The sequence below is a fragment of the Sinohyriopsis cumingii genome, chromosome 3 (assembly GCF_028554795.1).
Source record: "Sinohyriopsis cumingii isolate HCF-2022 chromosome 3, ASM2855479v2, whole genome shotgun sequence".
In the NCBI taxonomy this organism is placed as follows: Eukaryota; Metazoa; Mollusca; class Bivalvia; order Unionida; family Unionidae; genus Sinohyriopsis; species Sinohyriopsis cumingii.
In genome coordinates, this window is record NC_142963.1 from 60,068,958 (window position 1) to 60,091,939 (window position 22,982).

Below are 22,982 nucleotides of genomic sequence, written 5' to 3' on the forward strand. Positions count from 1 at the left end.
CAGGATGCTGACAAATAAATAAAGTTTCACCAAATGTGGCTTAAATCCAATAATAAATAAAGACAAAGTTGTGCAAAAATTAAAGTGGGTGGTTCTATCAATTGGGGTCATAAAAATCTGCTAAATGATGATACTGAATGCCGACAAGTAATCATGGCCAGGGTCATCAGGATAAAGTTGGATATAAAATGTGGTTGAAATCCAATAACAAAGGAATTATTGTCCAGAAATAAAAGTGGGTGGGTCACAGAAGGACTGTAACTCCACTTACTGATGCAAAACACTTGGAATCAAACTCGGCCAAGATTTCACAAAATCAAGCTGTATAATATATGTAGAAACGAAAGTGGGCGAGTATGAAAGCCTGGAGCTATAAGTCTGCTCAATAATAAAGCAAAACACTGGTAAAAGAATTGAGTCAAAGGGGGCATGAAAACTCGAGATGCAATCAAATAAATTAGTTGTTTCGGCAGAAAATGAAAGGGTGGGTTTCAAAACCAAAGGATATAACTCTGCTAAACTTTGATAAAAATGACTGCCAAATGAACTTGGAAATATGCAGATGTTGACATCAAACTCACCCAGGGTTTCTTCAGTATCAAGCTGCGTAAATTTATCCAATAATAGCAATTATGGTGCTTACTGTGCATTAACAAAGTGAGACAGACAAACTGAAGGAAGGATGGACAGACCCAAATCAATACTATATTTTGGTTATGAAAAGCTGGGGACAACGGAAGTAAACTCAATTTGGAGATGCTTAAGCATGATAATATTTGATGCTGTTGTACTTTTAGGATATGATATAAATTAAGACAAAGTAAAATACTCTGAAACCTGAACAAAAAACTTGTAAGATCAAAAGCAAATTCCACTTCTGAATTGTCCTTGGTTTACTGAGGTTCTCGATTCAACTAAAACAAAACATGATCAAATGTATCCACTTACATGCAATTACACAATATTTTCGTTAACATAAAAAAAATATTCTAGTGTAAAAGTGACACTTGAAACCTAAAAGTATGGATCTCTTGCAAACTGAAAATGTGTGGGAGGATATCCACTTGATCGGTTTGGTTTTGGTTCAAAGCATTACAGTATATCTGCACTTAGATGGTTATATTATGCCAAAGCAAATAATGTGCCCTGCTCAAGTATATGTCAAGGCAGCCCAATCCAATTGTGGGTATTAAACTCACTCTTTTGATAACGAGTCCTATGCTTAACCATAAGTCACCAGTTTCTCCCCTCCACTGAAGAAAAAGTAAAAAAAAAGGTGATTTTCTAAAGTGAGGGGAGGTGGTTTATTTAGGTAAAAGATAGGCATGGCTTGGCATTATTAATGATTTTTACACACTTGGTCAATTATATGACATTAGTTAGCATGAATCTCACAACTGTATTATCTTCATTAGACCGTGTAAAAGTTTAATTCAGTTTTCTGAGAAAATGGATTTCAGTTCACCGAATACGAATGAACTAAAATTAAAGCTGGAAAAATTATTTAGAACCAAATGACTTAGTTTCAGGGGAAATTCAGTTTCCTGCAGTTTCTGTCTCTCAAGTTTTCAATGACTTAGTATTCAAAATTGGAAGGAAAATTAGGAATGACATTGGCCAATAGTGGGATCCGATGTAAAGATAAATAATACAAGAATGCAGAAAAGCAATGGTTTTATTCATTGATGCAAATGATGAACTTCACTTCATATAATACAGGTATGACAGATTTATGTTCCTAATTTGAACAATATTGTTCTTAAAAGTGACTCTTTTAAATCAAAGTCATATACAAGTTAATCTATATAATTACGTTAAAAATCTCATAGAAAGACATCTGTTCTACCTGATCTGTCAGCAAATATTTTTGCCAAGGTGGAATACCTTTATCTGTTTTTTGACCTGTCAGCACAGAAAAATGTCACTGCTTTTTATGCATACACAATTTGGGTCCTCTCAAATATGAATAAATGCAGTGATAATTTATTTTTCACACTACTGTGAATCAATCTGTATGGTAAGCTATTGATGGCTCATAGTTTCTCAAGTGCAATCAGCAATCTGTGATAGGGGGGCCTCCAAGTATTTTGACAGTGCCTCTGCCTGAAAGTAAGAAGTCAGAGCATTGAGAATAAAGATGACTTGGAGCGTCTTGGTAATACTACACCTAAAGTGTGCAAGATGCTGATAATCATGTTCCTGATGATCAGTAGATGCCAACATCACTTTTAATGTTTTTAAGTCTTTTATTCTCTTTATCTTGGTGAAGAACAAGTTAAACAAGTTAATACAATATGTCATGAATATACTTTAAATTACATTAAGCTCTGATTAACATTTTCTACTGAAATAATTCTTTATTGTTTGAAGTGCTACACAGAAATACTAAAACATTACGGGAGGTAAACAATATAACTAATCATTTTCTCATTATTTCCTTTACATACCATGACTGGCATTTCAAGGTGAAAGACCAGAAGAGCTAAATATAGGCAGTGCCTTATTAATTGAAATGCAAACTGTTCTTAGAGACAGACAGTATAGACTATGACAATGGCATCAAGGAATGGGATTCCTCCAAGCTAAAAATGGATAGTTTGTACCTTAATTGTACACAAAATATTCTTGTCATCCTATGCTATATATATATATATATATATATATATATATATATATATATATATATATATATGGGGCCCTGAGTGGTCTAAAGCTCTCTTCATTATGGGTCACTGCCATCTCACCTCTCTCTGTGCGGGTTCGAGTCTTGGATTCAGTAAATATGGGTATGTGAGAAAGCTTGCCAGTAGCTTCTCGTGGGTCGGTGGTTCTTCCCGGGATTTTCCCGGGTTCTTCCTCCACCATTAATACTGGCCACCATGCATAGCCTATCATGTGCTGAAAAAGGCGTTAAACCGCACAACAATATATATATATATATATATATATACATACACTTATACATTGGTAGGAAGGGAAGTAGGTAAAATGATGGATAGATAGAAGTTCTTTGCCTACTATGCCATCAAAATGTTACACGTAACAATGGAACATTTTGGTTATAATGTTAGCAGCATTCAGAAACAAAGGGAATATATGAATTGCCTGTCTATGCCTTGATAGGAACAAACTTGTAAAACTGGGAATGCATAGGTGATTGTATTATCACTGCACTATTTAGGTCCTTACTTCATTTAAGTCAGACAGGTTGTTTTGGAACCGAGATGTGCTTAAACTACATTCAAAAAAATGTAAAGCCTATTAACACAAAACAAACATGTTTCCTAATATGTTGGGCCAAACACTGCTTTTGTATTCTCATAAAGATATGTGATAGAAATGTGTACAGCAGAATGAGAGCTTTAAATCCAATCAATTCCTGAACCCAAAACTCTGTGATGTTTGTCATTATTTTTCATTTTTGATTTGTCAAATCTGCCCTCTTTCTGAACTGTAAACAGAGAATTACCAAGGTGTATTACTGATATTAAGTTAGAAGTTCTTTACTAATTCTTACAAAAAAGAAGTTTTTCAAGTTTCACAGGTATTATGGAACATTTATTTTAATTTTATTTCATTAAAAAAAATAGGATATACATGACTGATTCCAGATTTACTGACCTATCCATTATGTTCCACCTACACATTTGCATATCAACATCTTTAAAATTAAAAATTGTGTTGTATAAATTTGCAAACTTCAACTGCATTATAAAGTACCATAAATTTGATTCAAATGAGACAAAAGAACAAACAAAAGTACAATGAGCAACATGTTATATATCTGCCCAATGTTTAACAGTCTTCTATGTAAATAACTGAAATTTCTGTGCACAAACCATTTTTCATCTTTCAGTCTGTGACCTTTGACCTTTTGACCCTAAAATCGGTGCATGCCATCCACAAAGTCTGTAAAGTATTTATGGCAAAGTTGGTAACAGACGGATGGACAAATAACACTGCAATATAATATACACCACATTACAGCGGATATATAAAACATACAGCAAGATGAATTTTTACATGTTATAAGAGATTTTTTAGTTGAAAAATATTCTGTTAGCACAGGACTGATTTCATCATAATTTTCAGCATTTGCATTCAAACAGACAGCAGTCCAGTGCGATCACTGAAAAGCAGATGGACAGATGTTGATGGGTACTGGATGACAACAGAATCATTGCCTTCTGTATGAAGACTAATCCTGTGGGTCACAGCAGAAAAATATATAAAATTATTTTAAAATAAAGAAACTTTAGAATGTGCAGAATTGTATATATTTCTTTTTCACTCTTAAAGTTTTCTCTTTAGCACAGCTTAACAAGAAGCCAAACTTAGTCTTAGATCACTCAAATGACTGACATCTGCTCGACAACCAAAGAAGTTCAGCATGAAATATGGGTAAGAAGAATGCTTTATATGGAAATTTCTTCCAATCCTATTGATTGAAAATGCTAAGAAAACAACTGTTTCAAGGTTTCTTAAATTCTGTTTTCATCCATATCTGATTAGCATCATTAGTCCAACACTGAAAGGCCCCTGTGCTAGGATGCTTTGCATCAAAAGTAGTCTAATTCTGTTCAGCAGCTGCTTAAGATAAAGTTGTTTAAATGTTTACTTTTATTGGTGGATTTACATCATTTGTACAAACTGCAAAACACCTTATGCCAGGGTGCATGTGTAAGATCTAATCATGACAGGATGCTTCCTGTCAAGCTTGTTTAAGTTCTATTCATTGGTTTTGGAAATGAAGTCATCTAAAGACTTTGCTGATTTTATTTTGTTTTGCTGAAATTCTGTCCAGCTGCTTTCAAGTAGTTTAATGGGTTTTTACTATTTTTAGTAATAATGGCCATGTCTGATGGCAGAGAGACATCGCTTGTGCAAATTTGTCAGCCCTTCATGCCAGAATGTTCTGTGAAAAACTGAGCAAAGAATAGTGTGGTGGTTTTTGCAAAGTTTAAAACTGACCATCACTGATGGACAAATGAATGGTGCATGTACGGAAATGCCATAAGCACACTTGGCCTTAAAACCAATATCCATACATTTAGACATTCGTACAAAGATAGGGTGAAAACTGTTCAAATGCATGTAATTTCTGGTATCCTCTAACACAAACAATACATGATTACCTTCGCTTTCAACATTCCATATCCCACAGTTTCTTTGCTGCATAGACACAAGAGTAAGTTGCCCACTCTGGTTACACCTACTTTTCCTTCCTAAAAGCAGAAAGATAAACACAATCAACCCATCAGAGAAGCTGGGAGTAATATTTTTGCATCACATAATCTTTTTAAGCCTGAATAATTTCTTGACCATATATGAAATCTCCCCTGGATTTTCGCTTTTCATCCTCTGGTGTGTAAATGGTGGTTGCCTCACCTTCTCCTTGGTTCCCCTTCACCCATGGTTATGATGGCACTCCACAGTTTCCAACTTTGCTCTGAGTTAGACTTTTAAAGAAAAGAATTTCCCAGGTTTTTCCTCACTGCTTATCCTGACCATTTCAAAATTACCTTGTTTATCTGATGTATTGTTAAAAGAACTTTAAATTCCCATTATTTTGGTGCATGATTGATGAGTGTAATTTGGGTTATAGAGTATACATTCTTGGCCTCACTTCAGATGTGTACCTATAAAATAAAAAGCTGCTAGCTCTGCTGGTCATTTTCACTTCCTAGGCTTCATGCAGAGGTATCTTGCACAAAAATTAGCTGATACCTTTTTTGTTTACTTTATATATGCTATTTAATTCATTCACTGCACTTTCAGAAGCTGGTATTGTATAATCTATCAAAATTCATTTTCCCTGTTTTAATAACTGCTTTAGATCTGGACTTTAGACTAATCAAGGCTGAGTTTTTAAGTACATGGGAGCAGCCACTTTGGTTAGCTGTGGGCTTAAATTACATACAATTTTCATAAGCACAATATCCAAAGAAATTTCATTTACAGTACATGAAAGTAAGAGAGGTATGCGAACATTTTCTCCACTGTGCATGTTGCAATGCAAAGAATTTCACCTTACACCTTTCACTCTCTTATAAGGACATACTAATTGTAGAGCACCCCCCATGTTCTCTTACCTCAACTCACAATGATAATGCTCCTTCAGGTCTGCATAGACTATTTTTAATCTTTTTTTCTTTCTTTCTTTTATGGGAAAAATAATGTATTTACTGTAGCAGTAGTAATGCTGCAAAGGGGCTTGGACTACCTCGTAATGAGGCTCTATTTTAGATCTCCTTTCAGACAGCTGATTCATATTTACTACAATAGGAAGACCTGGGTCTATGTGTCATATTATTTAACAACAGTTCATAATAAAAAGTAAATTCCCAAATATGTTTGGCTTTCTGTAGCAGAATCAGTAACACTGGATGGAACAAGTCATTTTAACCAATCAAATTCCACAAAGAGAATCAATTCACTAAGGCATGCTTGATTAAAGTGCCACAAAGTGTAAAGGATATCATTAAAAGATAAGCAATATCTCTCAAACAGAATGATGAAAGTTTGTTCCTTTGTTGATAATGTTGGAGATTGTATTTGATCCATGTTATGTCAATCAAGTGGCTAGTATAGACATCTTCATGCAACTTGAAATGTAAAACAAAGCAAAAGCCACATTATTGTCAATTTCCCATATTTCTTAGGTTCTGATCCACAATAAATGAATGAAATCTGATACAAATTAATTGAGATTTTTATGCATAAGTTATGAGATAAATTTAGCAACAGGAAATATGTATTTTCCCCTATTTCCCTTCACAAACGAGTCATAGCACTGCTTGTGAATTTTGTTAAATTTGTTGCTTCCAGCATATACCCCATTCTTTTCAAATGGTTCATGTAAAAAATTATGATACTAGTTAATCTATCAAAGAATGCACCAAAATTTGTCCTCAACAAATAGAAAGGTTTCTTCTTCAGGTTTTTCAAGCTTAATTGTTCAGAACACTTTGCCATTTTGCAGTCAAGTTTTCTTAAATGTAATGTAGTCAATTTATGTAGTTAAGTATACCCCAAATCGGTATTTTTTATTTTTCATTCTTGATCTTTATTTACCTCACAGTCTATTATGATGAACTGAAGTTTGTCATCATCGAAGACTGCTGCTCCACTCCTCTGGTAGGAAGCCCACACATTGCTTGCAATGGCTGCCGTTACAGAGGCATCCCTGTCTCCATAACCTGAGTATGCCAACAGAGCCCCTTCATTATTCAACAACCTGTGAAAAAACACAACTGATACACTGAGTGATGAAGGAGTTTATCTTCTATTCCTGTTTTACACAAATCTGGGGTCCATACAATCCTGCCCATCTCAATGTGTTTGCATGCATGTGATATGCTGAACACCTCATCCTACACTATGAAATTTAGAATATAAATATCACAGGATATCGTTTGGGGTCATGTGTAGGTGTGTAAAGTTGGCTAAAATATTCTGCAAAGGAATTGGCTCTGAAACTTCAGACAAACCCGTGATATTGACCCCTACATGATAAAGAAAGTGGAACTGATAAATCAATTAAATTTCTGTTTCAATGTTTTGTATGATTGATTCTGAATCAGAACTGAACATGTCTAATGTAATAACTGGTATCGGGTACATTCAGCAGCATGTCACTGTAATAGGGGTGTAAGGTACATTCAGCAGAATGTAACAGGGGTGTCACTTTAAGGAATACATCTCTAGAGCATTCTTTGATTCAGATCTGAAATTTGCATTTTATTTCACCAACATTTTTACTGAATTCTGAATATAGTTTACTGCATTTTTAACATAATTTTACTGGATTTGGAATATTTAATGTAACTTTATTACTTGTACATTGACCTCAAGTTTGCATTTATAAGTAAATTTAGCATATAAGCTTTTATGACTTAATGTAGTTTTCTGTAGATTGCTAATTAAATAAGTCAACTGCTGTCAAAACAAATCAGACTAATGACATGTTATGCATGGATTGTTGTTTCTACCAGGTCTGTTATAATCTTCTTACCTTCAGAATATATGATTTGTAACAAGAGTCCCTCAGAGGCATGGACACTTTACTGGATGAAAAGAATTTCCAATCCAAACAATATACATGTTTTTTCTGTCCTTTTATTCTTTTTAACAGCTTATTACTGCCACTCTTTCCGATATTCTTGTGAAATTTATATTCTCAAGCAATTCAAGCATACCAAACCACGTAACAGAAAAATATTTTCTTACATGTACAGGTTAATATTTTCACAAGATATCTCTTAAGTGCAGTACAAATTTCTTTGTCATTGCCTTTTACCATCAGCCTGATACATGTATCATGGAAAATTAATTTAGAATGGGATGAATGTGCATGTCAAGTTACACAGCAATTTTCTTAGTAGTTTAGAAGGTGTAACTGACAGTGGACACAAAGCCATTGCATAAGCTCAGTGGAGCTATAAACCGAACCCTACTGTGTCATCACAAAAAACCCTAATATGTCTGTCAAACAAGTAACACCTTATCTTAATCATAAGGCCCAGATGTAACTAATATGGCTCACCTGGGTAATTGATTTATGTAAGCCAGTGAAAGCATATTCATTCTTAAATAATTTGCAAGGAGTGAGTGAAAAGAAACATCTGGAACACACTGATGCCACAATGTCTATAGGGCAACAAAAAAACTGGGACAAACAATACTGTATGAAGACATGAGCATTTGCTCTCATGTACATGTTACAGGGGATCTTTCAAACAAGTTTATAAAAAAAAATTCAACTGGCATTTTTATACTTTTATGATGAACTTTTATAAAGCAAAACAATTTTTGTTTATAAATAGTTCATTAAGCATTATTACTAGCTTGCAATTACAATTATGTAATCTAGTTTCTCCTATCAGTTAAAATTCATTGCAAATGTATAGTTTCTACAGGGCTCTTTTAAGTCATATGGTCAAAATACAATGCATATGAATATGATCATTTTGATACATATACAAAATGTGTTTATAATGTAGATCAATCTTAAAACATTTTTTGCTTAAAAATAAAATATTGCTTAATTCCAATGTTAAATGCAGATATGCATACCGAAAAATTGAGGCATAATTCAAATAAAGAGAATGAAAAAAAACACACACAAATTGCATAACTCGCTTCCACTTTTCCCAGTCGATCCTTCACTTCACCCAGTTCTGTCCAAATGGAGAAGTCATTTCTCCCTAAAACTGAAGTCTAGCTTGACCCCTGTTTAAATGTTAAATTCTGATGCAGACACCCTTGCCCACATCTGCATATATTTTAGACACTGGTATTTCTCATGGTTCTTAAGTTAAAGTTGGCTGAAAGGTACTTTAAACAATATATACAGAATATTTCCAGTTCAAATCCTATGTTTGACAATTTGTAAATGCATGTGGAATAACACAACCCTACCTAATATGGCCATTTTGAATTTTGTGGCTATCTTGGATGACAACTTTGAATAGATCGTCTTTGAATGCTGAGATGTTGCACTCCGAACTTGCAAGACCATGTGAGGTGATCTTGGGTTTCTTCATGAGTACGATGACGAGAAAGTTCCAAAGGAGAATTGGATACATATAATATATATATATATATATATATATATATATATATATATATATATACAATAAACTGACAACAAACAGAGCGAAACTAGTATCTACAGAGATCTCAGAAACGCTTAAATACACGTATTTGGACGCCAATTTTAGATCTGGGACACAGAAAATCACTAAGGCGGGAGTCCTCCGTATGCATGTAATAGGTGTGCAGCAAAATTCAAAGACTTGCCAGTCCTGCTTCAGCCACTTGCTTTGTGGGAAAATGTGTTGATCAATTAGCTGTGCTGATATTTACAATGACAGAATTCAGTGACTGAAAGACCCTTTGATGTACATACATGTTGCCATTATAAGAGTACATCAAAAAGAACATGATGCAGTAGCTGGGCGGCTAGTTCAAAGGCTTTGACTGGTGGCCGGGTGGGGAAATGTACTTATATTTACAGTGACTGAATTCAGAATCAGAAAGACCCAGAGATGTACATGCAGTCATTTATAAAGGTACATCAAATAAACAACTTCAGCTTTCGTTATTGTGTTCATTTCTGAATGTATCGGAATAAGTAGTGCACATGACCTCAGAAGCAAGACATGTTGAGACTTAGACAAAATGCCATTCGTAAATTTGGATAAGTATTTTGGGGTTAAACGGCAAACTTACGAAGATTCTAACGAGATTCAGAAGAGTGCTAAAGCTGCTATAATTGATAGTTCTGATGGACGAACAAGAGCTATTTAAGAGGTATATTGATTGACCATACTTTTTTTTAAAATGCCCCTCGCCTTAGCCTGGTTAGTTCTACTGTTGTAGCGAAATGTATTCATTAAGACATCAGTAGCTAGGCCTAGTTTTGATAACAATTACGCTGACAAACTCTTGCCCATTCACAAGCATGTGTTTTGATAGCTGACTGACCATTAACCCTTTTCCGAGTAAGGTAGCAACTATCAATTTCCTGCATGATATCCTTTGATGACAAAACATACAAACATGTGTTTTAAGATTAGAATCGGTGATCTTGATATATATTAACTGCCTCTTGTACACTATTTCATCATAAAATTAGTTTGAAACTGTAAGTGAACCAGTAGGTCTAACGGGGAAATTATGGCGGACTTCGCTAAGTCTGGGATGTACCAGTTTATTAGATTGTCTGTTTTTGTAAATCATCGGGCAAATATTTTCAGAAAAAATATACAAACCATTGAAAGCAAAGCCAAGGTATTATTTTATTAAAGATTTAACTTTAAAATGCAAATTATGTAGGTCAGAAACATATGGACAATGCTATGTTGTGGAATTCGCGAGATGCACTTTAAGGTCTAAGCCGTTTTCCAACTTGACACATATTTGCGAAAATATGGGGAAAAAACAGCAAATCAGATACTATTTAACCAGAGCCTAAAATTACTACAAGGACATAGATAAATAAATAAACCATAAATTTGCAATCCAGTCAATGGACTGTTGTAATGAAGCTATTTTAAAGTGAGTGATTACATTACGAAAACCTCTCCATGTAAAAATAGTTGCACTCATGTTTGTGTTGATTCTGTAGGAAAGAAGGAACTGCAACTTTTGATGGTGGGACTCCCTTTTTTACTAAAATGGGAGTCCTGGACTCCAAATTTTAAAATCCTAGCGAGACCTCTGATCTAGCAAGCCAGAACGCTTATGAGTCTTTAATGAGTCTTTTTCAAAGGCAAATACAAAACATAGACATGACAAACAAATAAAACAGAAAAATGGTTATGTTTGCAGAACTTTACATGACTGTTTCTACAGGAATTCAACCTTTTAACTCTATTATGTGTCAACTAGTTTATTTCAGTTTGTTGCTGATACTGGAAAACATTTGTACTGACCTAGAAATTGATGAGAGATAACGACATCTGTAATTTTATGTAAATTTATGTAAGCACAGATTATCTCCCAGATATTTAATTGTTACAGTAGTCACAGGCTATTAAGCAAATTTTGAGATATTGATTTTTCTGCATTGTACCAGACTGAAGTTACAGGCTCTGAAACATGCGATTTTCAAGAATGTTTCTTATTAGGACAAGTTCGAGCACATGTGAAACTGTTGAAAAGAGCTACATGTACCATGTTTGTGACTCTATGATACATCCCTTCTTTAATTACAGAACATTGGTACATACAAAAGTAAGTTTTTACTTACCATTAACTTGATTCAACCTTAGGAATCCTATTCCATGGAAGAATTAGACATTATTTTCTTCACTGATCATACATCATATACAAGCAACTCTATTTTGAAAATAGGTAAACGATAAGGCACACATGTCAGTGCTGAAACATGACTGGCTCAAAAGGTTATACTCACTGTCACATGAGCTCAGACTTGTCTCAGCAGAACAAATTCGCGAAAATTGCACTTTTCGGAGCCCATAACTTCAGTTTGGTACAATACAGAAAAGTGATGTGATTTTGGATTTTTAACGTAGCTTTAACAATTTTTCAGTCATATCGCTACGATGTCTGCAATGTGGCAGTTTATAGTGATGTCTAGCACTAGGGGCATCATGCCGCAGACATGTAGCATGATGTCCCACCCAGTTACATTATCCTGACACCAGGCCGACCAGTCCTAACACTAACCTCTTAATGCTGAGAGCCAAGCGAGGCAGCTGTTAGGACCATTTTTGTTAAGTCTTTGGTATAACTCGGCCTGGGATCGAACCCACGACCTCCTGCCAACGCAGAAAAGTCAATCATGGCTTGATGAATAGAAAAATAAATCAGGATTAAAACAAGCCATAACAGTATGGTCGTGTGCCTTTAAAGACGGAAATAGCAGAAGGAAATCGAGGGTCATGGGTGGAACGAGTATTTGGAAGTTACGTCCCTTCCCTCTTATATAGTATGATAGAAAGGGTCCTATGTCTGAACGGGTCATGGGCATAATCTAAGGTATTTTTGTCACTCTGTATGATTTTTTCTTCAGATTATTAATTTCTTCTTAATATCACGCTCGCGTCGAGCACCTGTGGTATTACGATGCTAAATAGTAAATGGTCAACTGTGTCAACCTATTGTATAATCACTACTGAAATATAACTTTATGAAATTTGAACTCACAAGGTACTTTGAACACCGCCAGAGTTCGCCTGACTCAGAACTTGTGTTAGCGCTTTTGGTTTCAACATTGTCTCTGTCTAAGCGAGAAAAGAAGCTCTAAAATATTTGTAAATCGGCATGTGACAGTTGAAGTTTTCTGCTTTACTTCCGCCTGTGAGAGCTATTCGGCAACAAATTATTTCGTCAATGTTCATTGGGTAATTTTTAAGGTCATGACCTGTACAGTTCATACATGAGGCATGGCAGAGAAAAAGAAGAGGCTACCAGACGATGTGGTGGAATACACACTTTTTCCTCCCATCCCAGGCAATTTGAAAGAAGACGGAATTAGGAAATTTTTAGAAGAATGTGCTGATTCTTATATGACATTTCTCAGTTCCTTATTAATCGATTATATCTGGCAGAACGAACCTTTCGTACTGAAGCCTGTAACCGAAGGTAAGGATCATTCAATGTTTTGATAATGAGTCACTTCTGACATTGTTACCAAAACATTGTACTTTCGTTTTGAGTGACATGCTTCTTTGTCATTTATATTTTGAGGGAACATGAAAAATGAAAATTAACTTTTACTTAATATTATAATATTTATAATTTATATTTCTGTTAAATAAATGTCTCATTGGTCCAATTGGGAATAAAAACTTTTTCATTGGTTTTGATAATTTAGGCAAAAATAACTACTGTCAACATTGATTCTTTGTATTGCCACTGACCAGTGTCAGATCTAAATGAACAGTCACATGACCATGTTAATGTAGTGCGTGAAAGGGTTAATATTGGAGATTTAATACAGAAAACCAAACCAGCATTAAGATTCTGAAAGACAGGTACATGGATTACATATGTCCACTCATAAGAGATGCAAAATTCCAACATAGAGGAATCAACCTGGATTAGAGGGTGTGCAGAAGTATAAAGCATTAAGTGGAAATCACACTTAGGTTATCTTTATTGCTGTAATGTAGATCACACACACCTTATCTGTATTGTTGTAATGTACATTAATTTAACTGATAATTAAATATGTAATTAAAAAGTAATATCATTTCACAGCTCAGATATGTTCTCCATTTCCTGACAAAACTAATCTGGCTACAAAGCTGTATTAAAAATTGAAATAGGAATGAGTCATAAACATTTTTTCAGTTTTTGTTCTTATTTTGGAACAAATTTGATCATAAAATGATGTCATTTATACAACAGTACTCTTATTCTAACAAGAAGAACATCATCTGTGCGCTTTTCCGTTGGGTCTGTTAATGCAGTAATGTTCACTCGCATAGCAACGGTTACACTATTTCTTTGACTCTTCCCCTCAGCTGTTTATTCCTTGAAATAAGCATGTGATTTTGTTCCCACTACTGTTAATTGGCACCATATTTTTAGTATTGTGTTAATGTCTAGTTAAACCCAATACATACATTATTCTGTGGATTTTGTACATGCAGTGAATCACAGTTATATACCCAATGAAAAAAATTATCAACATATAAAGAAAAGCCTTGAGAATGAATGTAGGTACTGATGAAAATGTCTTCTGATTTTTTTGACAAGGCTTTAAGAATGAATATGACTATGATATATTGGTAAAGTAGACAACATTTGACATGTTATATGGCAGCTACAGAAAGTACAGAAGCCTATAGTATTATGGGTTTGAAAAATATAGAAACTAAAAATATATATAAATTTTAAAACAAAGGCTAAATTTAAACTATTTAGGTCACAGAAAAAATAACTCAAACATTTTACAGTCTACACATTTTAGAGATTGAAATTTGAATGAAAATTCAAAATTTGGTGATTTTATTCGAATTATAGTTTTTACTATTTTTTTGCTGTGACTTTATTAGGCATTTATCGGAAATTCTGCATTACTGAAAATGAAAAACTGAACATGTATGCAGTAACAGCCATCTTTGGTGCAAAATCCATTGCTAATCTTATTTACAGTGTAACTTTGATTGATCACAGGTCCTGAGTTATTTTATTTTGTTTTTTTAATGTGTTAACCACCGTATGTAAACCCCAATACCTATTGATTTTGTTATTTTGTAAACCAACCCTTGCTTATGAGTACAACTGGATCTGTGAAGAGTTAGAACAAACAGCACAGACCCTGACCTTCATATGCATTATGCAATGGCAGATCAGGGTCTGTGTTGTTTGCAGTGTGACTCCCTTGTAACTGAGTACACTGTATATATGATCAATGCTTAGATCATGTCATGTTTTCCATCATAATCTATGTTTTAAGAACATTGGTGGTGCTTCACCTTGAGCCCACCTTATCAAACTGCCAGTATCCACCTAAATTGAACACTGTATAATCAGTAAATCTCTGCATTAAGAATCTGGTCTCTTGAGACTGGTGGTCACTCAAAGCAGTGGTCTTTCAAGACAGGTATTTATTAATTGAAACTAGATTAACCATTATAAAACAGTTACTGCAAAAATAATGTTTAAACTAAAATAATTGCTTTAAATTTGGTCCCAAGGGTTGTTATCTGACAAATCTTAAACTAAATTAGCACCTGACAATATTCCCACATTATAGCACTGTCCATGGAAGCCATAGAATACAATCTATACTTGCTTACAAGTCGAGTCAAACTTCCAGTAACATAGCTCCTGATCTGCTGTAGCATAATGCGTTTGCAGATCAAGGTCTTTTCTGTTTGTTCTACTGATTACTCCTTATACATTATGTGACAGCAGATCTGTGACTGTGTATTTTGCAGTTGACTCATAATTGAGTATATATGGTACTCTGTTATATAGTCAGACTTGTAATGAAGTGTTTGTATGTGTTTGTGATTTGGATTTTTAACATAGCTTTAAAAAAAATTCAGTCATATTGCTAGAATGTCGACAGTGTGGCAGTTTATGGTGATGTCTAGCATGGGGGCATCATGCTGCGGACATGTAGCAAGATGTCCCACTTAGTCAAATTACCTGACACCAGGCTCAGCAGTCCTAACACTAACCTCTTAATGCTGAGTGCCAAGTGAAGCTGCTGCTAGTACCATTTTTATAAGCCTTTGGTGTGACTTAGCCCAAGTTGGAAACCGTGACTTCTCACATCTGTAATGAAGTGTGTTACATGCAATATTACGTTGCTGTACTATTTAATACATCAGGTTCCTTGACCATACTTTCCTTATGACAGAAACTGTGTTATAATGAAGTGCCTTATTCTGAGTGAGTGCTGTAGTTATTGAAAAATTTAGTGTGTTAAATATGCTTGATTTCCTAAATTTGCAAAAATTAACTTGCCATATGTACATGCTTATAAAATGAGCTGAACTGTAAAAAAAACAACAACCAAAGATCTTGATATGCTGTAGCATAATGTGCTCCCTGATCAGGGTCTATATGGTTTGTTCTACTGATTACTCCTAACAAACTGCACAGACCCAGATCTGCCAGTGCATTACATGACAGGAGATCTGAGTCTTTTGCATTTTGCAGTTGGACTCATGAACAAGTATATATGGTATACTAAAATAATTTGTTTGACAGCTATTTTGTCAGGTAACTAAAATGGTGTGTACGAAACCTAGTGGATTGTAACATATTTGGACTGCTGTCCTTTTCACATAGAAATATATCTTGAATGAGAAGATAATTTATAGATGACCTACTTCCATTCAAAATAGTTTATGATAGATACTTTGACATGGAACTAATCACCTGTTTCAATATAAATCTAGATATGAGTGCAAAACTTATTTTGGCATTTAACTTCACTGCTTCACACACATACATACATACATATATATATATATATATATATATATATATATATATATATATATATATATATATATATATATATATATATATATATATACACATATGCATAGAAATGTGTCAAATATATATAATAAAGACTAAATGCGGTAGGAAATTGTCATAAATGGCTTATTATTTCTGATATTCAATCCAGAAATTTAAGTAGGGTAGAATGTGGAAAAAAAGGAAAAATGGTTTGAAAATATTCAGTTGTCCAGAAAGAAAATAAACTTTCCCAATGAAAAAATATTATTGTTAATGTAATTATTTTTCTAAAATTGCCACTCTCAAATTTTGGAGCACCTTTAGACTAAGTAAAGTAAATATTTCAAGGTTTAATTTGGAGGCACAAACTGAACATGCTTTCAGTCCAAGGCATGGAAAAAGTGCACATGTTTAGGTGCAGTAAACATGTAGACTGTACATATTATATTACCACATATCGATGCCAGTACTAAAAATAGTATTAAAAAAGGACTTTGAACTACTTATCCCAAAGTTTATAATGGAATTTGTGCAAATTTCGATAGAAAATACCCTGACCTGAATGTCTTTAAGATTATACAGTTAATCAATTTCAATGCCAAATATGGTCACTATTATTAAAATTAGAAAATGCTTTAAATACTGCATCTGAAATATCAACACAGCATTCAGGCATTTAGAGTTTAATTTTTTTTAAATTATGCCAATGCCTCTTCAAATTTGCTGTAAAGAGAAGAAAAAACCCTACTTCCTAATAATACTCAACAGAATTGGACCAAATTTGACAGAAAGCATTCTGACATGAAGGTCTTGCACACTGATACAGTTGATGTCAGTCTGCCACCAAATATGGCCACAGTTACTTAATATAGAAAAGCTTTAAAGTACTGCTTCTTAGTAGAGTTTGACCAAATTCAACAAGTGGATCCTGACCTAAAGGGCTTTCAAATCTGTATGAATGATACACTCTGCTGTCAAATATGGCCAAAATAACTAAAATCAGTACAACCTTTGACAAATTCTTCCCCAAAACTGAACAGAATTTAACCAAATGATGGAAAGCATTCTGACATAAAGGACTTTCAGTTTTATTCAATTCATTTTGCAGCAAATTTTATTTAAATACAGCTAAAAAAATTGACTTAATTTGAGCTAAAGCATTCTGACATATTTTGCTTTCAAATTGTTCAGGTTATATATTCCTTAGCTGAAAATTTAGTGGGGAGGGATTTCCTCTTGATTCAAAATATGTGCGAATCTTCTGAATATATAGTGTTAGACAGATCTAATGATGAAAGGAAGGTAGAACTTGAAAATATGATGCACAATTTCGATGCCGTTGTTTTTTTTGTTTTTTTTTTCAGTGCAAGAATTTAAGAATTTAGCATGAATCTCACAATCATATATCCTAGAATAAACCTGATGTTTACAAATATTGCCTATCTGCCATCAAATATGGCTGCCATTGCTTAAAAAAGAAAGATCTTTAAGCGACTTCAAAAAAACTGCTTGTTATAATTTTACCTTTGATGCCAGTCCACTTTGAAACAGTCACCATTACTCAATGTAGAAAACAACCTTTTTAAAAAAATCCCACCGAATAGAGTTCTGTCAAAATTGACAAAAACATCCAGGCAGAAATAACTTTTAAATTTTAGCTCAATCAGCCAACATGTGATCGAGTATGATCATTGTTACTAAAAACAGGAAAACCTTGAAGAACTTACTCGTTTAAAAACCCACTGAACAGAATTCGACCAAATTTGATGGAAATCATTATGGCTAGAAGGCCTTTAAAATGTATTTATATGATGCTGATCCACTGTCAGATATGGCCGCCATTGCTGCAGAATGGTAAAACCTTTCAATGACTTCAAAATGAGAATTTGACCAAACATGACAACATTCTGGCCTAGAGGGCTGTGGGTTTTACAGATGGCATTGATCTGCCATTAAATATGGCCACTGATGTTAATATTAGAAAAACAATTAAATGACTTCTCAAAAGTTGCGTAACAAAATTTGACCAAATTCTAAAGAAAACATGGTGTCATAGAGGGCTTACTGTGGATGCTCTAACCACTAGGCCACATGAGCAGTCCAGTCTTATAATGAATGGAGAGTCATATCAGCATGCAGGGCTTAAAATAATGCAAATTCACTAATCTCTTGGAGCGTTGAGAATTTCTGCTGGTTACTGTCATAGCAATTCAATGCCATCTTGTGTTGGAAATATCAAATAAAACACGATATGCAATTCCCTTTAATTAGTTTATTAATTTGTTTATTTTGTTAATTGAATACCTACCAACATCATGCACTTTACAAGGTACAATAAATCCCATGTCGGAAATGAACAGGTGTTTGTCCATGCATCAAGTAAAATATGCTGAGTATAGTCAAAACAGTCTTTGCACACATAGAACTGGCCTGGTGTACTAACCTCAAATACTGATTTCACTACATCTGTATCTGGCTAGTATTGGCCAGTCAAAAAAGATTATGTTGGCCTACTCAATTGTTGTTGTTGGCATCCGTTAGTCTCGAGAGATGATGGAACTGCGCCCATGAGAGATGTCCCGGTTGGTGGTTGTGCAGCATCTGCTGTGGCCAAGTAGTCCAATGTGGGAGTGGCAGTCCCTGCTGCACTTGAAGGTTGTGTCTGGTGTTGGTTGGAGCTGCTGCTTCTTCCTCTGTGATCATGTTTCATCAGCTAGCAAGCCTTGCTTGTCCTTTCCGGCTTTCAGACCAGTGATCAGAGCATGTCGCCAGTTTGATCTGTCTAGAGCAAGCTATTCCCAGGTGTTGACATTGATATCAAGGGCTTTCATGTCGTGCTTACAGACATCCTTGAAGCGGAGATGTGGCCATCTGACTGACCTTTATATTATACAGAATAGCAAGCTTTATTTCCTTTATCATTGTTGATTAACATTGAATGCATTGTGTGGTGACAGTTGAAAAGTATGAATGGATGTAGTGGCTGTATGATACCATCTAAAGGTAAAGTTATAAAAAAAACTGTTTTTGCAAAGTGCAGAGCTGTCACCAAAACATCACCTATTAGATGATGCACAAGGATGCATAAGTAATAAAGTCCCAGAGATGCTGGGAAAATGCATACAAATGGCTGAAGCAAGAAAAGATGTTATGCTGTGTACCTAATGCACTGAGTATTCAGAGAAATACCTTGAAGCATGTGGTGCTTCATTATGATTCCCCAATGGGTGTAAACTCTTTCATAAATAAATCCTAAAATCATACTAATGATGGTGCTCCTAAGCTTACCAGACATCAAGGATTATTACATTATTAAATCAAGAGATGCAATCAAACTGTGGCATGCTGCTAGACCATGCAATAGAAGGAAATAGACTAGGCCTAATTGCTGCTAGACCATGCAATAGAAGGTCAAAGACTAGGCCTAATTGCTGCTAGACCATGCATTACAAGGTCAAAGACTAGGCCTAATTGCTGCTAGACCATGCAATAGAAGGTCAAAGACTAGGCCTAATTGCTGCTAGACCATGCAATAGAAGGTCAAAGACTAGGCCTAATTGCTGCTAGACCATGCAATAGAAGGTCAAAGACTAGGCCTAATTGCTGCTAGACCATGCATTACAAGGTCAAAGACTAGGCCTAATTGCTGCTAGACCATGCAATAGAAGGTCAAAGACTAGGCCTAATTGCTGCTAGACCATGCAATAGAAGGTCAAAGACTAGGCCTAATTGCTGCTAGACCATGCAATAGGAGGTCAAAGACTAGGCCTAATGGACCTAGATCTGATGATGCATCAGACACATATATCTACAATGAACATTCCACTTTTAACAAGTCTTCTTGGTGAATTAGTTATTATTGTTTTGAATTAATGAATGTTGAATCAGAAACTCAACTGACTTCTCAGATTTTCACAGGATTATTGGAATTCAGGCAGGATCAGTATAAATATTATTATAGCAATCCTGGAAGTTAGTGGGGGAAAAATCCTGTTTCCAAACCCTGCATCAAGGATAACAGAACCAAGAGATATCATCTAGCTGTGGCACTTTGAGACCAAGAAACAGAAAGTCAAAGATTAGGCCTTTTGGACCAGGCTTTGACGATGAATCAAATACAGAAAATGAATATAACTTTCAACTTTCAGTGAATTTGGTTTGTAAAACTGTTTTTGTTTTTAGTTCATGTTTGTGAATGATACATTTTGAATTAAAAAGTGGATTGATTTTCTATTTGAATTATGCATGATCAATAAAAATATTATTATGGTGATCAAGTGAGTGAAAAAATATCATAATATAAAGACCTGAGCATATGGCTTTCACCAGAAGACTGTTTATGGTGTCTACAGAGGAGCATCAGTAATCTGGACTCTGTTTATCTGGAAACCACACTATCCAGACATAATTCAATGGGAACGGAATTCATAAACATTATTTTGCTCCGTTGATCAAGAAACCTGCGTTCTGGATCTGGAAATTGAAATTGGGGACCAAAGTGTAAAATGACTTCAAAAAAACTTGTCTTGATAATACGGAAACAATCTGTCCAAAAATAAGAAAATTCGAAAAATCATATATGAAAATACAGTCAGTCAGATAGCACAGATTCACCTATGCAAAATTTGGAGGTGTGTCAATGTATCAATGTCTGATTGGCAAAATTCTAGCGGTATGTTAAAATTATCAATTGATCACGTGATCATGTGTGTAGAAAAACCAAACAGCATGACCATATTGTAACAAGCGATTGTATAAACAATGTCTGCTTTAGCTAGTCACCGATGGGGTGTTAATAATTAAATACACTGGGATCAAATCGTCCACACTTTTTGACATATGGTTAATAAATCAAGTGTGTCATTAAGCCTCTTTTTTATTGTTAACCAATTGTATGTAACAATCACAGTTTATTGATGGCTGTACAACTACACTTGATTGATCTAAGCTGTGGACATTATGGGGCTTCATTTCGGAATAAAATGGGGACGTCAATTATCAGCTCATTAGCAGATATAACAGCTGTAAAATATGACATAAAAATGACTGCATTTTAGTAGTTTACCATAATGCATTTAACTGATATATATTTATACACAGTATGATGACATCGTAAAATAAAAATGTGCATGATTCAATTATCCACTGTTAATCTGGACATATTCACTGGAAATGGTTTCCAGATTAATGAGGCTCCTCTGTAGTTGGTCACAAGTAAAGATTGAGCCAATCAATGTGCTGATTTTAAATCCCATATGGCAGCCACAACAGCTTATTTGACACTGAAGCATATCAGAATTGGTTTCAACACTCAGCAGTTCAAGGGACTCTTGTTCTTAAGTATATACTGTTATCACTGTGATACTCAATGCAATTTTTGGTACACCCAATTCAGAACATAACAAATGCAATGATTAATAGCAATTGCAGATACTAAAACCTGGGATTGCTATCCCAAGAGTATTGGTACAGACTGACTTATGTTGTGAAGAAAAGCACATATAAATATTTCACCAGAGAGAAGGATTTCCTGCCAGGCATGCCATTTGTGAAATGTATTGGCCCAGCAAGTTTCACAACTTTTCCTGGGCTTCAGGGCAATAGATTTTTCCATGTTAGGTACTGTAGCATCATTGTTATTCAGTTTGCATCTTGAACCATCAGGTATTTGGAATTTTCACTTCATCTCACTAATGTTCACTGACAACCAGGCACATGCTTTTGTTTGGTCAATAAACAAACTCGGTAGATTGAATACCAAGAGAGGAATTATTGTGTTACTTTTCAAAATGTGGATTGTTTTTCATTAATGATTCTGTCATTTTCACTTTTTCTTGACATAGAACTGGGAAATCTCAGTTCTTCTTCTGCCATATTTGGGATGAGCCATTGTCAGTTTGCAAGAAATGAATAATAGATACTGTAGAATTAATGAATTTCGTAATGGGCCCCGTGTGACCACTTCAGATAGGGCTTTTTTATTTTGTTCAGAAGGCAACTTGAATTCTCAAATGGTTGAATATTGTACATAATTTTAAATTACTTATTATATTGAGCCATATGTATGTCAAGGGTCCCTATGTTATGTATATTTGATTTAATTTAATTGTTTGTTAGTTTTAAAATTATTTTTTTAATTTCCATTGCATGTTATAGTAATGTAATTTTGTTTACTGAAATTTGACATTTTCCAGAAATTGTGTTTTTTCGTAAACACCTAATAGTAGAACTTTGTATCTAAAAGCTGACCTAGTTCCTGGCCTTGATTTAGAATCAAGTTAACAACTTTTTTATTTATTTATCCGTAATGTGGGATTGATAAGAATGAAATCAAGGCTGACTGGGATTACATGATTTGAAGCTTTGATCTATTTCTTAAAAGTGATCATGTGACCCACATACGGGTATCTATTTTGCATCTTACTTAGACAATATTATCAATTTCTTGAAATGAATCAGCCAGTCAGGCTTCTAAACACTTAGACGTCAAGGTGTTTGTTCTTTTGTGACCAGTTGAGTTACAT

The 22,982-nt window shown here is 34.5% G+C and overlaps 2 protein-coding genes across 2 annotated transcripts in view; one reads left to right on the forward strand and one right to left on the reverse strand.

Moving 5' to 3' along the window:
• Positions 1-1,657: 1,657 nt before the first annotated feature.
• Positions 1,658-12,845, reverse strand: LOC149802941 (ragulator complex protein LAMTOR2-like). The gene is made up of 4 exons (XM_089952457.1): positions 12,676-12,845; positions 7,075-7,237; positions 5,136-5,225; positions 1,658-2,103 (listed from the first exon to the last, which is right to left on the reverse strand). Exons 1-4 carry the CDS (start codon positions 12,741-12,743, stop codon positions 2,044-2,046), a joined length of 381 nt encoding a protein of 126 aa, XP_089808583.1. The 5' UTR covers positions 12,744-12,845; the 3' UTR covers positions 1,658-2,043.
• Positions 12,846-12,888: 43 nt separating this feature from the next.
• LOC149802942 (protein ecdysoneless homolog) overlaps positions 12,889-22,982 on the forward strand; it is a 105,843-nt gene continuing 95,749 nt past the window's right edge. Inside the window, exon 1 of the mRNA XM_089952456.1 lies at positions 12,889-13,113. Within this exon, the coding sequence (XP_089808582.1) occupies positions 12,915-13,113 (199 nt within the window). The 5' untranslated portion in view covers positions 12,889-12,914. The remainder of the gene's footprint in view (positions 13,114-22,982) is intronic.

Coding starts and splice junctions, on each gene's coding strand:
- LOC149802941 (XM_089952457.1), bottom strand. CDS start 12,743: ATGTTGAAACCAAAAGCGCTAACACAAGTTCTGAGTCAGGCGAACTCT. Junction 7,238..12,675: donor GGCGGTGTTCAAAGTACCTT/GTGAGTTCAAAT, acceptor GTTTTTTCACAG/GTTGTTGAATAATGAAGGGG. Junction 5,226..7,074: donor TCATCATAATAGACTGTGAG/GTAAATAAAGAT, acceptor TTCTGCTTTTAG/GAAGGAAAAGTAGGTGTAAC.